This window comes from Sander lucioperca, chromosome 12 (assembly GCF_008315115.2).
Source record: "Sander lucioperca isolate FBNREF2018 chromosome 12, SLUC_FBN_1.2, whole genome shotgun sequence".
NCBI lineage: Eukaryota > Metazoa > Chordata > Actinopteri > Perciformes > Percidae > Sander > Sander lucioperca.
Window position 1 is genome coordinate 33720491 of NC_050184.1, and position 17732 is coordinate 33738222.

Here is a 17732-nt window from a genome sequence, read left to right on the forward strand (position 1 = left end):
TTCCAGTAATTCCCCAAGCATTTAGTGCGACAGCGACGAGGAAAAACTCCCTTTTAGGGAGAAACCTCAGGTGGTGAGGAAAACTTCCTTTTAGGGAGAAACCTCGGACAGACCCAGACTCTTGGTAGGCGGTGTCTGACGGGGGTGTGATGAACAGTGGCAATAATAGTCACAATAAAGATAATGGAACAATGACCAGAAATAGTAGTTGTAGTAGTTAATAGCATAGCAGGGCATTGCAGGGCGTTACAGGGCGTAGCAGGGCACTGTAGGGCATAGGGCACTACTAAAGATATTTGTGTTCCTGAGGTCATAGACATATCGGAGTACAACAGAAAGGCAGGACTGCTCTCATAGGCTTATGTGCTACCAAAGATGCCCACTATTAACAACATATAAAACTGTGATTATCTCTGAGATTGCAATTTAACATCCACCAAGTACTGTCGAATGTCTACCATTGAATTGGTATGTTCATATGTACGTATCTTAACAAACATGAATGATATGATAAACTAATGACACTGAAAGCCATAAGTCACTTCATTATTACCTCTTTATTGTCAAAAATGTACAGACAGTAAAAGTAAAAGCACAGATCTTATTATTCATTAAGATCTTTTTTTGTTTTGTTTTTTTATTGGGCAAAGTACAGTTTTTGTATCTGTAATGCTCTAGGCATGCATACATCACTGTGACTTCACAGTTTGAAAACCAAAACACCCACACAGGAAAGCTGAATGTACTAGAGTAGATTTGTGTTTAGTCTTGTGTATGCACTTTTCACTGTAGATTTTCTTTACAACAAGAACCACAGTGGGTTCAGACCAATATCAGAACCTGAAGACAGACACATTTTTGTCTCAATTTTCTTGAAACTCTGCTTTAGTTTTTTCCTTCTTCAGGTTCTGATATTGCTTATAAGAGGGTTCCAATCATTACAATTAACATTAAAATCACTGAACTAAAATGGTGAGTGATGTCATACCATTTATTTCGACACCTCCGATTACAAGCTCAAGGTCCAGAGTCCAAATTGAAACATGGGCATACTGTATAATCTCCCCATTTGCCACACACGATGCAGAGAGGCGCAAATACACACATTGTGAAACACAGTCTACAAAAAAAACAATGATGTCCCCCAGACTGAATACGGGCCAAGTTAAAGATTAACAACACACTTAAACTCTCCTTCCTTGTGGGTTTAATGTTTCAATGCTGCTCCACCACTAGTAGTGGTTTGGTGCATTTGTGAGCACAGCCAACATGGACTGTAGTGCAATGTTACAACACCTTTAAGGTGGAGGCAAAACTTGCAGCGTGGTGAGCAAAAAGCAGAATTCGCAGCCTGTGTGTTGTTGCTCTTTAAGGGTAAATTCACACTGAATCACAAGGCAGAAACCTGCTGCTGCGTTGCCATTTATGGGCGATGACGTCCACTCACGTTGCATTCCTGACTCCACCTAAATCACTGATGTTACTGATTGAGCTGTGGTCAGAGCAGTACTACGAGATGTATATGCGATCCAGTGTGGATTTACTATTAAAACTGCAATGCCTCTTAAAACAGAGGTAAACACATACAATTAGCAAATAACACACTTAGAAGAAATATGGAAAACTAACACAACATTTATTGGACAGAGCCACAACTTTGTAAAAAGTCTGAAAGTCCCCACATTCACAGATGCCAGAGTTGTGGTCAGCTGACTTTCAACTTATTTATAAACGGCAAATCTAATAATTGAAATGAAAGCTTCTTACAATCATTCACTGGATTTGAGACACCTACAAAATGGGAAAAAATTTAAATTTCCCACCCTGAAAACTATGAAAGTGAAGTGACCTCAACCCGGATACAAACAATAACAGACAGTCAGTTAACAGTCAGTTAACACAAAACATGGTCACAGTGCCTTACAAATTCCCATTACTGTGTTACAGATAAACCCGAAAGAACTTGGAATTTTGAACCCCGAAAATGCTGCTCAGAAATCATGTTGTATATTCATTGATTAAAAAGGTGTTTCCTACATACTGTAGCACTAAAACAGTTACTCATTAGGCTATGCTCAACACTGTGGACATCATAATAAGAGTTACAATCCAGTGTGATTACACAATTAAACATATTTTTTAAAAAACAAATTTGAGGTCAAAGTATATTAGAAATTTGTGTTTATTCAATTTGAAATAATTTCTTTTTATATTGCACTGCTGCTGCGTGTTCACAACATTGATGAAAGATTAATATTGAAGTAGGGGGATTCCACAGGAGATAAACCTGATAAAATATATATTTTTTTAAAAATCATGGAACAAGCCATCCAACTCCCGGCTTCAGTGAAAATGCAACAAAGACACAAGACAGCATGAAGGTTAGTCCTTACCAGCAACATTAAAATCTCATTCTTATCCCTCACTCTAACTCTCTTCAATCTGGGTTTTGTTTTAGAGGTGTTGCGTCAAAATAAAAGGTCAAATAGAGCGAGTGATTTGCCTGTGGAGCATGAGCATGTTCAGCTTGGATCCTCCATGGCAGTAGGGAGCAGCAGCAGTCTGGAAGCCTCAGTTCACCCGGATGGGCCAGAGGTAAACCTATATGGGAGTTTTGGATAAAGCCAGCACCCATTTTACACTTTACTGCTCCAAAGGGATGTTGGGAACAAAATGTAGGAGACTGACCACAGCAGGTAGTAGACACATGCAGGGGGGAAGGAAGAGCAAAACACCATGATGACTCCTGGAAATATAAAAAAAAAAAAAAAAAAATAGAAGTTGAGTGAGAAGTTTTGAGTGAAAAGCACAAAAAAAAACTGTATTAGCATGTATTAGAACAAAACAAAATGTCCTGATTACTGAAACTATCTGCATGGCTGGATGCCATTACCACATGCAGATGCTAAATGTTGCACATGATCCTGAAATGTAAACTGAAGAAGCATTTTTTTGTCACATGCAGTCATCACACTTGATAGTTACGCTCTTGTCCAAGAGAGATGTGAATCATACTTTGAGCCAGGTGGCAGGTGGGGAGGGGGGGCATTGGGGGGGCAATGCCTGTTAAAAAGTTAAAAATACATAATACAATCATGGTCAGGCCAGCATCCAGTAGGCTTAGCTCCCTAATGCCCCCCTTTGCTGCATCAAATGTCGCTGCCTGACTGGCTATACCAAACACATCATCATCATCACTGACTGTTGACGCGCGTTTCAAATTTCAACAAAACTAGCTAGCGAAGTTTAAAGCATCTGAACACCCACACATGTGATTTCAGTTATCTTGGCTGACTGGACTCTGCTCAGGTTGTAGGTGGGCCAGAGCTTAGATGGGAATTTATTACGTCACAAATTTCATCTTCTAATAAGAATGATAAAAGGTGTCATTTGTCCTGCCCTAACAGGTGCAGCAAAGCTAACGAAGGACTCAGGAAGATATCAATCAGTGTTTATACACCCACACAGTCCTGAGAAGAGGTAGCCTGGTCCTAACAGACTCTGGTACATTTCATTTGTACAGAGAGTCTGGCCACCCTCCATTGACAAGTGTTAACTTCCTTGAAGGCGGGTACTCTGTTGAAGTTTAAAACTATTGGATCTGCCCAGAACCACTCTGGATCTGCCATAACCAATCGCTAACGTTTGGTCGTGACGTCGGCTTAGCATCGCTAGCGTTAGCCTTAGCCAATTCCTTTCACTACTAACGGAGCGAGCTGGAAAATCTAACTTTTCCCGAACCCCGTGGGGAGGAGCGCATCTTTCTCCGCAGACATCAAACTAGCGCACAACCACAACGTCATTGTTCTCAGCCGCTCCCTCCATTTGCTGATTGGACCGGTAAAGATTGGCCGGAGAAAACCCGCGAATATACCGCAAACCCAGACGACGTACTGAGGGAAAATGAAAATTGATCGGAAGTACGTAGGAGGGCGGAGCCAGGCTAGGGAAGAGGTCCAATCAGCCAGGTTAATGAAAACACCTGTGTAGGTGTTCAGGGCCTTTAACACATTGGACTTAAAGGGGTGATAGAATGATTATATAGGGTATTTCACACTGTTCCTTAAGGTCTCCTAATAGGGTATGTAACATTGGTTGGGCTGAAAATTGCCCGAATGCTATTTCATGGACCCTTAACTACCCTGTAAAACGGCCCATATTTGACCCCTACATAGTTGATTTCTCGCATAAAAAAATCTCAGAAGTGAATTTAGTAATTAAATAGCGGACCTCTGGAGATCTGCGTGACCTAGCTAGATTAAGAAGACTAAGCTGACCTCAGGTCAGTGGTGTAGCCTATGCAAATGTTGGGGGCGTGACAAAGACTAGGAGTTGAGGAGTTGACATCAACTTTTAGCTTTGTTGAGATTTGCTACACAGCAAGCTAGTCCGGCTAACGTTAGCCCCGACTCCACTGCAGCAGCTTCCTTAGCAAGCACACATATTAGCAGTTTAACATTTGGACCGGAGTTCCACCACCACCAACTCCACCTGTGGATCTCAGTTGTGAAAAGCCAAATCAGGTGAATCGGGACCAGTATCCAAGCCGCATTTATAATGGGAAAAAAAAAAAAACGTTTGTTTGTTTGTTAGTAACTGGTTTCATGGGATAGAGTGGTTGGAGTACCCAGTAAAGGCAGATGCAGCTTTCGGTTTCCCTTATAGGAAATTTGGTTCAGCATGTGCCAATGTTGATTCAACTTTCACCATAAATGGATATTGCAATTGGAAGCATGCGAGAGAAATCTAGCACTACTGACACCGAGATAGAGCAACTGTGTAGAAATGGATACTACATGTTCCCCATTGTGGATATTTTGGTATTTTTGGCGACAAATCAGTTGGCTTTAAGTAAGCTGGATGCATTTGAAAGTATGTCAGAGGGGAGGGGGGGAGGAGGGGGGGGTAGACTTTCCCGTTCCATCTAAAAAAAGACAAGTAGCTAGCCAAAGTCGTAAAAGCCATTCCTCCAAATGCAACTTATACCAGTCATGACATAGAAAATAAACTGATAGCAGCAATGAGCCTTGCTGTTACCTAACTAAACTGTGATAACGAAAAAAATGTCCAATCTATGACCATTTCAAAAGAAGTGCCCACCCGTGAAAACCCTTGACCCCCTTGCTGATAATTATCTAGCGCTGGTGCAGATCATACTATATTTAAAAAAAATAATAATAATAATTTGCTTTACCTCCAGCATAGACAACTTTCTTCCAGGCCTGGGACTCCAGCACTTTGTCATGGGGGTAGAAGCTCTGGCTGATCATGAAGAAGATCATGGCTGCTGCAATGACCCGCAGCACGACCAGGTTCCCACCAGACAGCAGAGAGACACTGGCCAGGATGCCTGAGGAGTAGATGCAGGGCAGGCCGCGGTACATGAATGGGATCCCTAGAGCCAAGAAAGAACAAATCTGCAGTAAGCCCTTTGAATAATAAACCGCATACAATAAAACCACATTTTGGAACTTACCGCTCGTGAAGAAACAGAGGCGGACAAACACAGACAAGACGTAACACACGCACAGGATGTTGTCCATCAGGTCAGTTGTCCTTAGGAGCAATGACGTGGCAATCCCGAATGTCGTAAAGTCAGCAAAATCATCGAGCTTTGCACCTGAACACGAAAAAATGAATATGTGAATACCAGATGTGGCTCTGTGGAGTTCACAAGGAAATAGGAATTGTATTGGCCTTGCTGACGGACACTACCCGAACTAAACACAACGTATTCTGAATAATCGGCTTTAGAAAAGCTACTAGTGAGAGCTAACTGTTTTATTATTATATTTCTTTCAATCCGACAGTCACGAGTTTACATTCTATAAAAGTTTAGATATGGGCTCATCTCTCACTCCCTCTGTTACTACTGCATGACAGTGGGTTGCGCACGTGCGGAAATCTCAAAGGGGAAATTTCAGACAGCCTGACAGGCGGATATTCTGTAAACAACATTCTCCACTCCCTCGTCTCTTTATCCCTCAGGAGCACCGAGCATGTTTTCAGTAGATGAGGTGATTCAGGCCATTGGTCAAATGACCGAGGTGGAATTCCAAAGCCCAGGGTCAACAATTTTAGCAATTTCAGATATGCAGAGAACCCAAAGCGACGGGATAAAATAGACAATTGGAGCGTGATCCCGCGGAATTAGGCTGCTTAATGAAAATGTGATTGTTCATGTGACAAAATACGTGGGGTGTCACAACAACATCCACCTGCAAAGTCATGCAGAAAAACCCTGTCAGGACACAAAGCCCCCTAAAAATGTGCAGCCAACGATGTACGTATTGTGATGCACCTGGGAGTTATTCTGGGCTTCGGAAAAACTTTCTCACTGTAAGCTTTAAAAAACAGCTATTTGTGCCTCTTGGTTTACTATATATGGTGCTGTGATCTTTTGAAAACAGGCCACAGTCCTGTTTTTGTGCATTGGGTACTTGTTATTTAATTGGGGGGGGGGGGGGGGAAAGGGGATGTCATGCCATTTATACTCAAACCTCAGCCCTGAAAATGTATAACTTGCAGAGTCCTTAGAAACGTAGAAAAAGCTAAAAAATAAAGATACTGATTTGATAAAGCTCAAATTACAATACATTAAATTATGTAGGATTCTTCCATTGGAGATTTTGTAAGACTAGCCAGAGTATTTCAGTGGCAGAGGACTGTGTAGCGAGCCCTGCCAACACCCCAGTCGAAGTTTATCTCTAAGTGCCATTGACCACAACACTCCACTTACCCAGCGCAGAGCAAGCACCGAGTCGCCTGGCAACTGCTCCATCTGCCAAATCCAGCAGGTAGCCAATCAGAACCAGCCAACATGCAGCATGATGGTGCCTGAACAAAACAAGTGAGTTAGCTATTTGACGACAGCAAACCATTTAAAAAAAAAAAAAAAAGGTCAAATATTTGAAGGTTTTTCAACAGTGAAAAAATGGCTGAAACTAGCGCTGGTTATAGATTTCAACAGTGTTACAAATACAGTTCAATACTTGTTTTTCTTCTATAGAGAATTATCATCTTTAGGTTGGGTTTCTTGACATTGGCCTTGGATTTTCTTACCTGCACTTGCCTGTGCCTCTTTACATTAAGCTTAGTACAGCTTATCTGGTAAGGACAGAGATCTGTCATCATTACAAGCATTACTTAAACTGTATGGTGGCCCTGAAGGGCAAAACATAACACTGGATGAAAAAACATACCACTGGTCGTAATCATTGTTCTCACAAAGTGTAACATTGCTGTGCTTTATGTTTTGTTAATATGTATTATGAAATGTTTTTTTTTTTCTATTTCGCTTATATTTTTGCTCCTCTTGGCCACCAAAGTTACAAAAATGTGGTTTTAAAACCCCTAGCCAAATCCTTATAATTTTTAATCAAAACGTTCTTTTTGTTGCTGAAAAAACCCGAGAAAAAAAAAAAGGAAATGACTACAGTGATTGCGACCAAGCTATAGATTTTGTCCATCCTGCACCTGAGCCTGACTAATGTTTCAGATAGTGAAATCCAAATCATGGTGTGTTCACTCACCCATTTAGACTGCTGAGAATGGAGGCCATGCCCATGACCATGTTGCACATTGACAGAGCATTAGCTGCATTTTTACGTGCAAACTCCTTGATCTGGAGTCCGGTGGCTTCATCACTCAGAAAGAGCTTGTTGGTACACCGGAAGAGACCTAAGACCACACATCAACGGCAGTTAGTAGTTGTCTGTGATTGGTCAATAACCTATGCTCTGCTAAAGCTAAAAGCTAAATCCCTATCCCTACTGTGATCGGGTGGCCATTCCAGCTGACCGTTTGGTGAAGGAGTCTGAATGGGTATGGTTTAATCATTATGTCCCAGTTTGAGTTAACTTCAGTGGAAGTGAAAGGAAAATGTGTAAAACTTCTGAAAGTAATCTTAATGCCAGTCATAACTGAATAATAATAATATTGTGTACACCATGTAGTGGGAATCCATATTGCAGGATATTGTAGCATATGTGTTTCTTTCTTTCTTTCTTTGTTTTTTTAATTACTATATTTAAAGCAAAAAAATATTACTTTAAAATTGATTCCCCTGTCTTATGTAAAAGAAGCATCACTTACCAAGACGTACGTTTATTGGACGGAGACGGACCTTACGATACATTCATCCACTTTCAGATAACTAAAACGCATTTGTTACTGTACATTCGTTCATTCACAGCCTACAGCATGCAACATTACAGTGTCTCATCATCTACTCATAACATTATCACTTACATCTATGCAAATAAACACTTTACACATAGTTTTACTTAAGACAGCATGCGGTAAACTTTAATATCAAGAGATAATATTGATTATAAAATGATTAGATAATTGCAAAGCAAAAAACATCAAAAGTGATACATGTCTGAACAGGATGCATGTGCATGTGTTAGCGCTCAGTTGTAATCTCAGGGGGTCAAATACACACAAAATACTGGTGTAGGGAACAAGCTATGCACATTTAGGGGATTACCACATACACCATCATACACCATTGGCTATCGTGAGAGTGAGTTGGACTACTGCATTGACACATACCAGATGTGAGATCAGTTTAGCCTGATCAAACGTAGTGACCAGAGACAAGGACATGGCAGCAGCCCTCACATAGCTCATTGTTTTCAATCTAATAATACCACAGCAGCCTAGGCTTTAAACGGCATAAAGATAGATCTACAACCTCTCCTTGTTTCCTTGTTTTTATAACACGCATTTTATACTCAATTGCTAAACTGCACGGGGTTATATCGCCAATCGTAATAGTTTTATTGAAGTTTTTTTTTTTTTTTTTAAAAAGTGCAGTTACTAAAACTCATAATGACGTGATATCTCTAGTTGTTTTGAAGACAAAATATGCCGTGTGAACGCTAGCAAACGCTACATCTTAGTCAGCAAGATTGAATGACTGCTGACACTGCCTCGCTCCAGCCAAAAAAATTCTCCCTCTGCCCCCACAAAGCTCTGATGTTTTTTAATGAAGTCCAACAAAGAAGTCTTTGTTTTCTGTCTGCCTCCTCTCTTCTGAGTGCTTTACTTCTCGTCTCAAGTCATAGTGCTTAGCCTAGCCTACTCTCCGAGACAGAATGCACAGACCTGCAAAATTAAATATATATTAAATAGTTTTAAATTGTTGCAGTAGCAACCCTTCAAGTGTTTTTCACCCTGAACTTCCTGTGATTCCAAAGCCAGGCGAGTTCAAGAGACTCTTCATCTGAAAGAAAACAGCGTATGAGATACAGCAAAAAGCCAACAATTACACTTTTACTTGACAGCATGCTTTTCTACTTCTCATTTTGGATTTATGAAACAAATTGGCATTTTTGTTATTATCTGAAAAAGTTTTGAAAAACACAGCACATCAGTTAAAGCTGGGGTAGGCAGTTTTTCCCTCCTCCTGCAGCCCTCCCCTCTCTGTCCTAAGCCCCTCCCACCAGACGAGCACGACAGTGTGCATGCACTTCGTAAAGTAATCTGTATGAGTCATTCATATCAATCATCCCGATCGTGATTGTGATCCCTTTAAAGCCATCTGAGATGACATCCTGTTATTCAAGTTCATGCTCATGAATAAACCGTGTGTATATCTGTGAAGTGCCGCAGAGATAGAGAGAAAATGTTGCTAACAATTTAGCCTTCTGCTAACCATATAGCCTAAAGCTCACGGCTATGGTTAGCAGAAGGCTAGTCTCGCATTGCCAGACCTTCCTCCACAGAGCTGCGGAAGAGGGTCTGTCTAGTCCACACAGCATTCCGGGATGGGAGAAAAACATGCTCTGGTTTATTGGCATTTCTCTAAACCAATCACAATCGTCTTGGGCGGCACTAAGCGCCGGACAGAGCCACGGTGACTCTGCAAAATAACGCCGGTGACGGACACCCGGCCGGAAAAAAAAGTGACATCCGGAGGAATTTTCGGCAGCAACAGAGCAATCCCGAAACGTCTTCAATATAGACTAGCAGAAGGCTAAATTATTAGCAACATTTTCTCTCCATCTCCGAAACGCTTCGCCAATAGACACGTTTTTGTTTTTTTTCCGTTTGTTGCGTTGCGCTGTTTCAGCCAATGTTGGAATTGCAACCTTTTCTCCAGGATTTTCCACCATTGAATCAGAGTTTTCACCATCTGAGGGGGATGTGCATCTGCATTAGAAATGAAATCTGATGCCAAAGTCTCCCATTGCAGGCTAGATTTTCTAAAGCCTGAAAACAGAGCCAAGAGGAGGGGCACAAGTCTAGTTTTAGGAGTCCACTTGAATTACAACAAGCCAAAAGATTATTATGGAATTTTTCCCAATGACGCTAAAATAAAAACAAAAAAAAACTGCCTACCCCAGCTTTATTGCAGATAACACTCTGCATTTTTTTCTGAAAAATCATGTAATTGCCAGGTTTGCTAAATGAATAATCAGGTCAATTCACTTTAGTCACAGTAAATACCATTGGAGAGCCGCACGTGCAGCTCCACGTGCCTACAAGTCAGTGAGGTTGCAGATCTTACGGTCAAGTTTTACTCTAACCACTTAATACACTGTCTCGGTCACTAATAAAAAGAGGATAAAGCCAGAGAGAGACACACGGTCATTTTCAGGCAGGTCTCTTATTTCTGGATTGCTGCCTAATGACTGCAAAGCATGATGGGAAGTCCCTTGTAATGTAACACCTTGCTATGTTACCTGGAAACAGCTAAAAAGACTAAACAAATAACAAGGAAAACCAAATTCATAACAGGGACCACCTAAAGTGAACTAACTGAACAATATAAACTTTTACATTTTAACTGAGTTAACGGTGTTTTGGGACAGTAAGCTATAGTAAAAAAAATAATAAAAAAAAAGGCAAAAAAATTGCAATTAATTATAAATAACATACACCAGTCATACAACATTTATTCCTATACGTTCTATTGGTTGTGGTTTGTTAATGTGTAAGAGGAACAATAAACTATCCTCAAACTGTATGAACTATGTACAGTGTACATTAATGTATGTGTATTGTAATAATGGACTATTTCTTTCACATCAAGTGATGGTCTTGATGTGTACAGTGTACTGTGATTCTGCACAGAATTGTAATAATAATTGCATGTTATAACTACAGTTTATGTGCTATATGCTATACATCTCATAAATATTTTGTGCTCAATTTTACAGAATGAATTATTTATTTTATTCAGTCCAAGCAGCTTCAAAACTCCCTCAGTACATTTGTTGTTGTTGTTCTGTCTTATTTGATCCAATCAGACCTAGGCTTTAATCTCTGGCACCCATTTACAGTAATCCAGATTACCAGGTAAAATGGAGAAACAAGTACCTACCAGAAGAGGGAGTCAGGAGGATCATGATTGTCTCTGGGTCAAAGAACATCAGCTGTAAAATAAGGAATTAAAAGTGCTTACTTATAGATGCATTACATACATGGCATTGAACCAGTGGCAGACTCAGGCTGTTGCGGAAAAAATAAAAAAACGGCCACCAGCTGCATGCGTTGGGGCACCAGTGCGCACACAGTTTTCTATAGCATATAGGGCAGCCTATATGGCACTGCAACGTGTTTTTCTCTGTTTTAAGGGCACCCTAGAAGGCACTTCATCACGTCACAGTTCCCCGCCGTTGGTGCTGCTCACCAAAGAAAAATATTAAACAAGAAATGACACACATGATAACGAACTGTATTTCAGAGAAAATTTTATTCCAATTGTGTGAATAATGAATCAAACTTAATACATTTAAAGAATACATTTCCAAAGACCAATATGACTTCAAAATGACAGTACACCACCTCAGAGTGTGATTCAGAAACTTAAGGTTTCCACAGACCAGTTCCAAAGCCATCTCAGATCTCATATATGAGTTATGTTGCCTCTAAATTTAGATTGATTGCCTAATAAAAAGGAAACGCCCTGTTGCCACGGACTCATTTCACTTCAGACTGATAGCAGCGTTACTGATTTTTCTCACAGTTTGCATGCTGTAGTTACTATCATTCATTTCATTGATTGTTTAACTACTGTTATTGTTTATTTAGTGATTTTAGTTTGTATGTTTTCATGTATTTATGACTGACTGGTTGACTTCACTTGTTCACGTCATGTTCACCGGAACATAGCTTTTATTTTAAAATCAGGGTTCATCCCCCCGAAAAAGTTGCAAATCGTTATTTAAAAGGCAACGGTGGTGCGTTGAAACGTGCGATAAACACACCTTAAAAAAAACGCGTCCTGACACATTAAGTCTCGCTTTGCCAGACCTTCCTCCACAGCGCTGCGGTGGAGGGTCTGGTTGCTCTGGTTTATTGGTATTTTTTTTTTTTTTTAAACCAATCACGTCATGGGCGGCGCTAAGCTCCGCACAGAGCTGCTGCAAAATAGCCCCGGGAAGGAACTTGTTTTAGTGGAACATGTGTACGTTCAAAGGGTGTTTTAGTGCTACAACAGAAAACTCAGATTGGACAGATAGTCTAGCTAGCTGTCTGGATTTACCCTGCAGAGATCTGAGGAGCAGTTAACAATAGTCCTCCACAACACAAAGAAAGAGGAAGGAAACGGACATCGGCGAAAAGACATGCATCTGGCAGAATTTCCTGCGGCACCGGAGCAATCCCGGGAGTGGAACATCGTGGATATAGAGTATGACACACCCACCAAACCAGTTCTATAGAAACAACAAGGAACTAGCACCTCAATACCCGTTGCACAATGCACGTATACTGCAGACCGATTCAAGTTTCAAAGTTTTTTTACTGTCGTATGCACAGTGAGGAAACAGGTTTCCCTGAACAATGAATGCCAGACAATGTAACACATCTACAGCAGTTAGCACTGTGACTAATTATTCGCAAAATAAAATTTCTCACAGTTTGCAGGCAGTAGTTATTATTTGTTATTACTTTATTATTTAATATTTAATATTATTAATTTTGTTTTATTGATTTACTTAAGTTATGTATGTTTCTGCTTATGGTCTTGTGGTTTTTTGTATGAATGTAAAATTGCTGATCGCGTTTACCCGAATGCAGCTTTTATTTTGAAGTCAAGGGCGCGTTCAGCCCCAAATAAAAGTTGCAAAACGTTTCTTTAAGCGGAAACGGTGGTACGGTGGTAACGTAAATCCACTTTAAAAAAAAAAAAAACGTGTCTGTGAAAACCTCACTTTATTGTTTTCAAGAAAGCAGTGGTGCTATATATATATATATATCAAGACAAAAAACACCATTAAAACTGTGAGATTGTCTTCCCCATTTATTGTTTTCACTTAATTTTCTATGTAGGCCTACTTTGCTGACCCCTGGCATGTTTTGTGTTTTTTGGTTTCATTTTTGTTTTTTTCCTCTCTTTTGCCTTTATGTGTAGTATATCTTTGTATCTAGTTAAAAAAAAAAAATTAAGTAATGTATTACTGTGTATTCACAAAACTGTAATGCTTATAGTGAGTTAAAATAAAAAATAAAAAATCTGTGAAGGTGCACTTCCTTTTTAATACAGCAGGGTTTATGGCAACCCACGCGTCGCTGCTGATTGGCTAGCACCTCTGACTCAGCGGACACACCCACCAAACCACTTCTAGAGAAAGAACGAGAAATACGCACTTCAAACCTCTAACCCCGTTGCGCAATGCACGCACCGTTGCTCAACGTTTGCAGAATGAACGTGCCCGTTAGTTTCACTTACCCTATAATATAGACTACACGTGTCACAAAACAAGTGCGTACTGGCTTGCCCGTGGGTGTCGCAGTGGCCGGCTTGGCTTTAAAACGCAGTTCCTGACTCGCGTGACTATTTGTATCCGACTTCCATTTCTTAAAAGCACACTGGTAAAATTTAAAAAAAACACAAGTGGCGGTTTGCCGCATAATTCAGCCATGGGTGTTCTGTAATGCTTCAAAAAATGTGATTCTGCTTCCGCAAACACCTGCTGGTTTACACTTTACAGGTGCTCAGCTGAGCCATATATTATTATGTATATATATATTTATATATAGCCTAATATGTGCGCAACACTCCAACCCCAGCACAAGTCTTATGCGTTACTGCAATGCGAACATCCCTGTGCACAAAAACATCACCAGATGCATTCAAATAAAAACACGTAACTGATAAAAAAAACAGCAGGTGAATATTTAGCTCTGTCTAACATCCTAGTATAAAAAGCTGGACAAAGTGGTGTAACTGCGTCACACCCACAACGATACCATTCATGCAAAAGCAGGCCTATATATCCATTTATATTTGTTCTAAAAAAAAACGTTTACACTATTGATGTTGAAGAAACAGGTACTACATATACATGAAGTGCGTCTCATCTTACCTGAAAGGACCTCCAAAAGATTACAAAGTCTAGACAAATCCAATGACGCAGACGTCTAAAGATGCACGTACTGGACCTTAATGTCTTTCTTTCCTTTTCTTTCCTTTTCTTTTTTGCACGCGGATTGATCTGTTTCTGTTAGCTGACTGGGGTATTTAAAGTGGCTACGCTATCGACTGCATACACAGAATATATGACCGTTTACCTGTCAGTATCACAGCAGCGTTTTCAGCGCGTCCTTTTAAAGACCAAGGATAGATCCGCTGGAATATTCCACCGGAGATGACGTTACAAATGGTTATTGTTGAGAAAACTATGGAAGCTCATTTCCGCCAATGTGATGGATTAAAAAAAAAAAAGGTCCTGTAAATCATTATAAGGAGAAACCTTCTCAAAATAATGATTTACAATCTCAGAAAAATGAGAAACTTTCTCAAAATAATGACTTAGTATCTCAAAACAATGACATATCTCAAAATAATGAGAACTTTTCTCAAAATAATGACTTAGTATCTCAAAACAATGACTTATAATCTCAGAATAATGACATATCTCAAAATAATGAGAACTTTTCTCAAAATAATGACATAGTACTTTAAAATAATGACTTAGTATCTCAAAATAATGAGAAACGTTTTATCATATCATTATTCTTAGACAGTTTCTAAGTTTCTATGAGATACTAACATTATTTGGAGGTTTCCCATTATTTTTGAGAGACAAAGTCATTATTTTGAGATATTAACTCAATATTTTGAGAAGGTTTCTCATTATTTTGAGATGCTAACTAACTTTCTCATTATTTTTTAGGAAGTTTCACATTATTTTGAGATGCTTAAAACTAAGTCATGATTTAGAAATAATAAGTCACTATTTTGAGTCTTAATTTTCTTAGAAAGTTTTACATTATTTGGAGATACCAGGTCATTATTTTGTGGCGATTTTGTCATATTTGAGATACTGAGTCATTTCTTTGAGATACTAAGTGTTTTTTTTAGAAATCGACAACTTATAATGACCTACAGGATCTTGTTTTCTATTACATAGGCGAAAATGGGCTTCCATACTTTTCTTTGATGCTACCAAAAGTACATCAAAGAAAAGTATATGAATGTGTGTGTACTGAAAGAAGTAGGGTGGGTAGGGTGGAGCATTGGCGTCGCTGGGTCAATTTTTATAATATAATTTGAATTACCTGATATTATTATATCAAAAATCATGCTATCAGATAGGCTACTGCTAGTATTATCATTTGAATGGTAAGACCATTAGATACAATAATACAATAAAGCCACAGACGCACAATATGCAACATTATCAATATTGCATATTTTTCTGTTTTGAAGTTTTCAATGAGAGCAATATTTTTTGCGTATTCATGAATACCTAAAAAATACACTGCACTTCTGCACCAATAATAAGCCGTCTTCTACATTTGGAAGATACAAAATCAAACACAAATGAGTGGACGTTGTTCTTGTCATGCCGTTACTACTCTTTGCTCACACACTTGTGAAATCTTCAGAAGTCACAAGTTATAAGTCAGACAAGTCTCGAGCAAGTTTCTATCAAACTGCTTTAGCCTGGTACAGTAAAACCGGAAATTGAGCCAACTCTAATTTGCTCATTTACACATACTGAATGTGTCCAGTGACGGACTGGGATCACAAAACGGCCCTGGCATTTGCTACACACCAACCCTATTTTTGTCAATAACCTAGCTTGGAAATTAGTAACTCTGCCTTCCGAGTGAATCTTTCCACGCACCTCGCCGCAGTACAATCTTGAATATCTGTGGCTGCATGCATAAAATAACATCAAAATTAACCAGACATATTATCAGTAGTGGCCCATAGGGGTCCACAGGGGTGCGGCCCTTCTGACCTTTGCCTAGATTCCAGATGGCCAGTCCGTCACTGTATGTGTCCATTTATCTTTACTAAAGCCCCCTCCCTCTGGAACTCCCTACCCATACACATCCATGACTGTATTGACCTGCACACACAACACTAATCAAAACACGCCTCTTCAGATTATCTTTCCACATACAATAGTCTTACATTTCTCACCTAATAGTTACTGGTTTTATTGTTTTTAATTGCTTTTAATATGCTTGTTTTATGTGTTGGTTTTATTGCTTATTTGTTTTTAATGTAGTACTATATGTTCTGGTAAAGTCTGTACTGTAAAGTGTCTTTGAGTACCATGTAAAGCGCTATATAAATAAAATTTATTATTATTATTATAATGTGAATCTGTCAATTTCACCGGAACCACTTCACATATCTACAGTTCTGAGATTGACACTTAATCAACCAGTTATTAAAAGTCAAAGGTTTGCATGTTAGTTTTAAGAAATGTTTTTCTTCAGTTATGGTTAACTAATATTCTGATTAATGTGTAACTATAACTGTTGTTGTTGTTGTTGTTGTTGTTGTTGTTGTTGTGTTTCCTGACGTTCAAATAATTAACTATTAAGCTTCAATTGTCTTAGCTTGGAGTTTTTTTTGCAATTGGGTCGGCCTTTACTGGGGTTGCAAACTTGTTTTGACGATCATCTTTGAGACTCAAACTGTTATCTTTGACCTAAACGTCCCAGTTCTAGGGATCAGGCAGTGGCATGGCAATCCTTCACATTATAGTTCACTTATTAACTCTTAACTGTATAACTAATAATCGTGATTATTATTAACAGACTAACCCCTTGTGAGTGATGATAGAGATGTTTCAATACTGATGCTTAATGAGGCCGCAGATACTTGTCTTTGTTTATATGTGTCTACTGAGTATTACCAATTTTAATCTACTGCAACAATTAGCTAAACGTTTGTGTTTGGTAGATTATTTCTCTGTGGTAACAATGCTTTTTGGCAATATATCTTATACCGTTGGAAAGCCTCTTTAGTTCCCTTTCAAATGGTGCCCCATTTGTAAGGAACATGCATTTGTGGGATGAGCAGCAGTGCTGAGTATGTGGGTTGCGCCCATGAAACATTTGCCAAATCTTCTCTGCCAATGCCAAACAGCTTATTCTGCCATTGACTCGTTTGGTATTTGGTGGATTGAATGATTGAAGTTTGAAGAAACAAGACATATTGGCAATTTAACAATTTATTCATTTCACAAACAGGAGCCTCAGTAGCGTGTGGAAGAACCATACACAGCCACAACAGCCTGACACCTCCTCCTCATACTGGTCACCAGCCTGGTCACACACTGCTGTGGGATGGCATCCCATTCTTCAACCAGCATTTGTCGCAAGTCAGCCAACGTGGTTGTGTTGGTCACTCTGGCACGAATAGCACGCCCAAGCTGATCCCACAAGTGTTCAATGGGGTTGAGGTCAGGACTGCTGGCAGGCCATTCCATCCTCTCCACTCCCACATTCTGGAGGTAGTCTCTGATAAACCC

The 17732-nt window shown here is 39.5% G+C and overlaps 1 protein-coding gene across 5 annotated transcripts; it reads right to left on the reverse strand.

The window, feature by feature from the left end:
- Window positions 1–538: 538 nt before the first annotated feature.
- tmem269 (transmembrane protein 269) lies at window positions 539–14635 on the reverse strand. Of its 5 annotated transcripts, XM_031290611.2 has the most exons (8): window positions 14322–14593; window positions 11333–11384; window positions 9180–9229; window positions 7533–7680; window positions 6740–6837; window positions 5477–5620; window positions 5195–5395; window positions 539–2746 (listed from the first exon to the last, which is right to left on the reverse strand). In XM_031290611.2, exons 4-8 carry the CDS (start codon window positions 7580–7582, stop codon window positions 2637–2639), a joined length of 603 nt encoding a protein of 200 aa, XP_031146471.1. In that variant the 5' UTR covers window positions 7583–7680; window positions 9180–9229; window positions 11333–11384; window positions 14322–14593; the 3' UTR covers window positions 539–2636. The 5 variants fall into 5 exon arrangements, with proteins under 5 accessions (XP_031146471.1, XP_031146466.1, XP_031146465.1 ...); XM_031290606.2 differs by lacking the exon at window positions 9180–9229 and having other exon boundaries at window positions 14527–14635; XM_031290605.2 differs by lacking the exon at window positions 9180–9229 and having other exon boundaries at window positions 14322–14601.
- Between the last annotated feature and the right edge of the window lie 3097 nt (window positions 14636–17732).

What these genes read in the sequence shown, in the direction of transcription:
- tmem269 (XM_031290606.2), bottom strand. Translation starts at nt 11,381, where the DNA reads ATGTTCTTTGACCCAGAGACAATCATGATCCTCCTGACTCCCTCTTCT. An exon ending in ATTCTCAGCAGTCTAAATGG is followed by an intron (nt 6,838 to 7,532) that starts GTGAGTGAACAC and finishes TGTTTTGTTCAG; the next exon opens with GCACCATCATGCTGCATGTT. An exon ending in CGGTGCTTGCTCTGCGCTGG is followed by an intron (nt 5,621 to 6,739) that starts GTAAGTGGAGTG and finishes TTTCGTGTTCAG; the next exon opens with GTGCAAAGCTCGATGATTTT.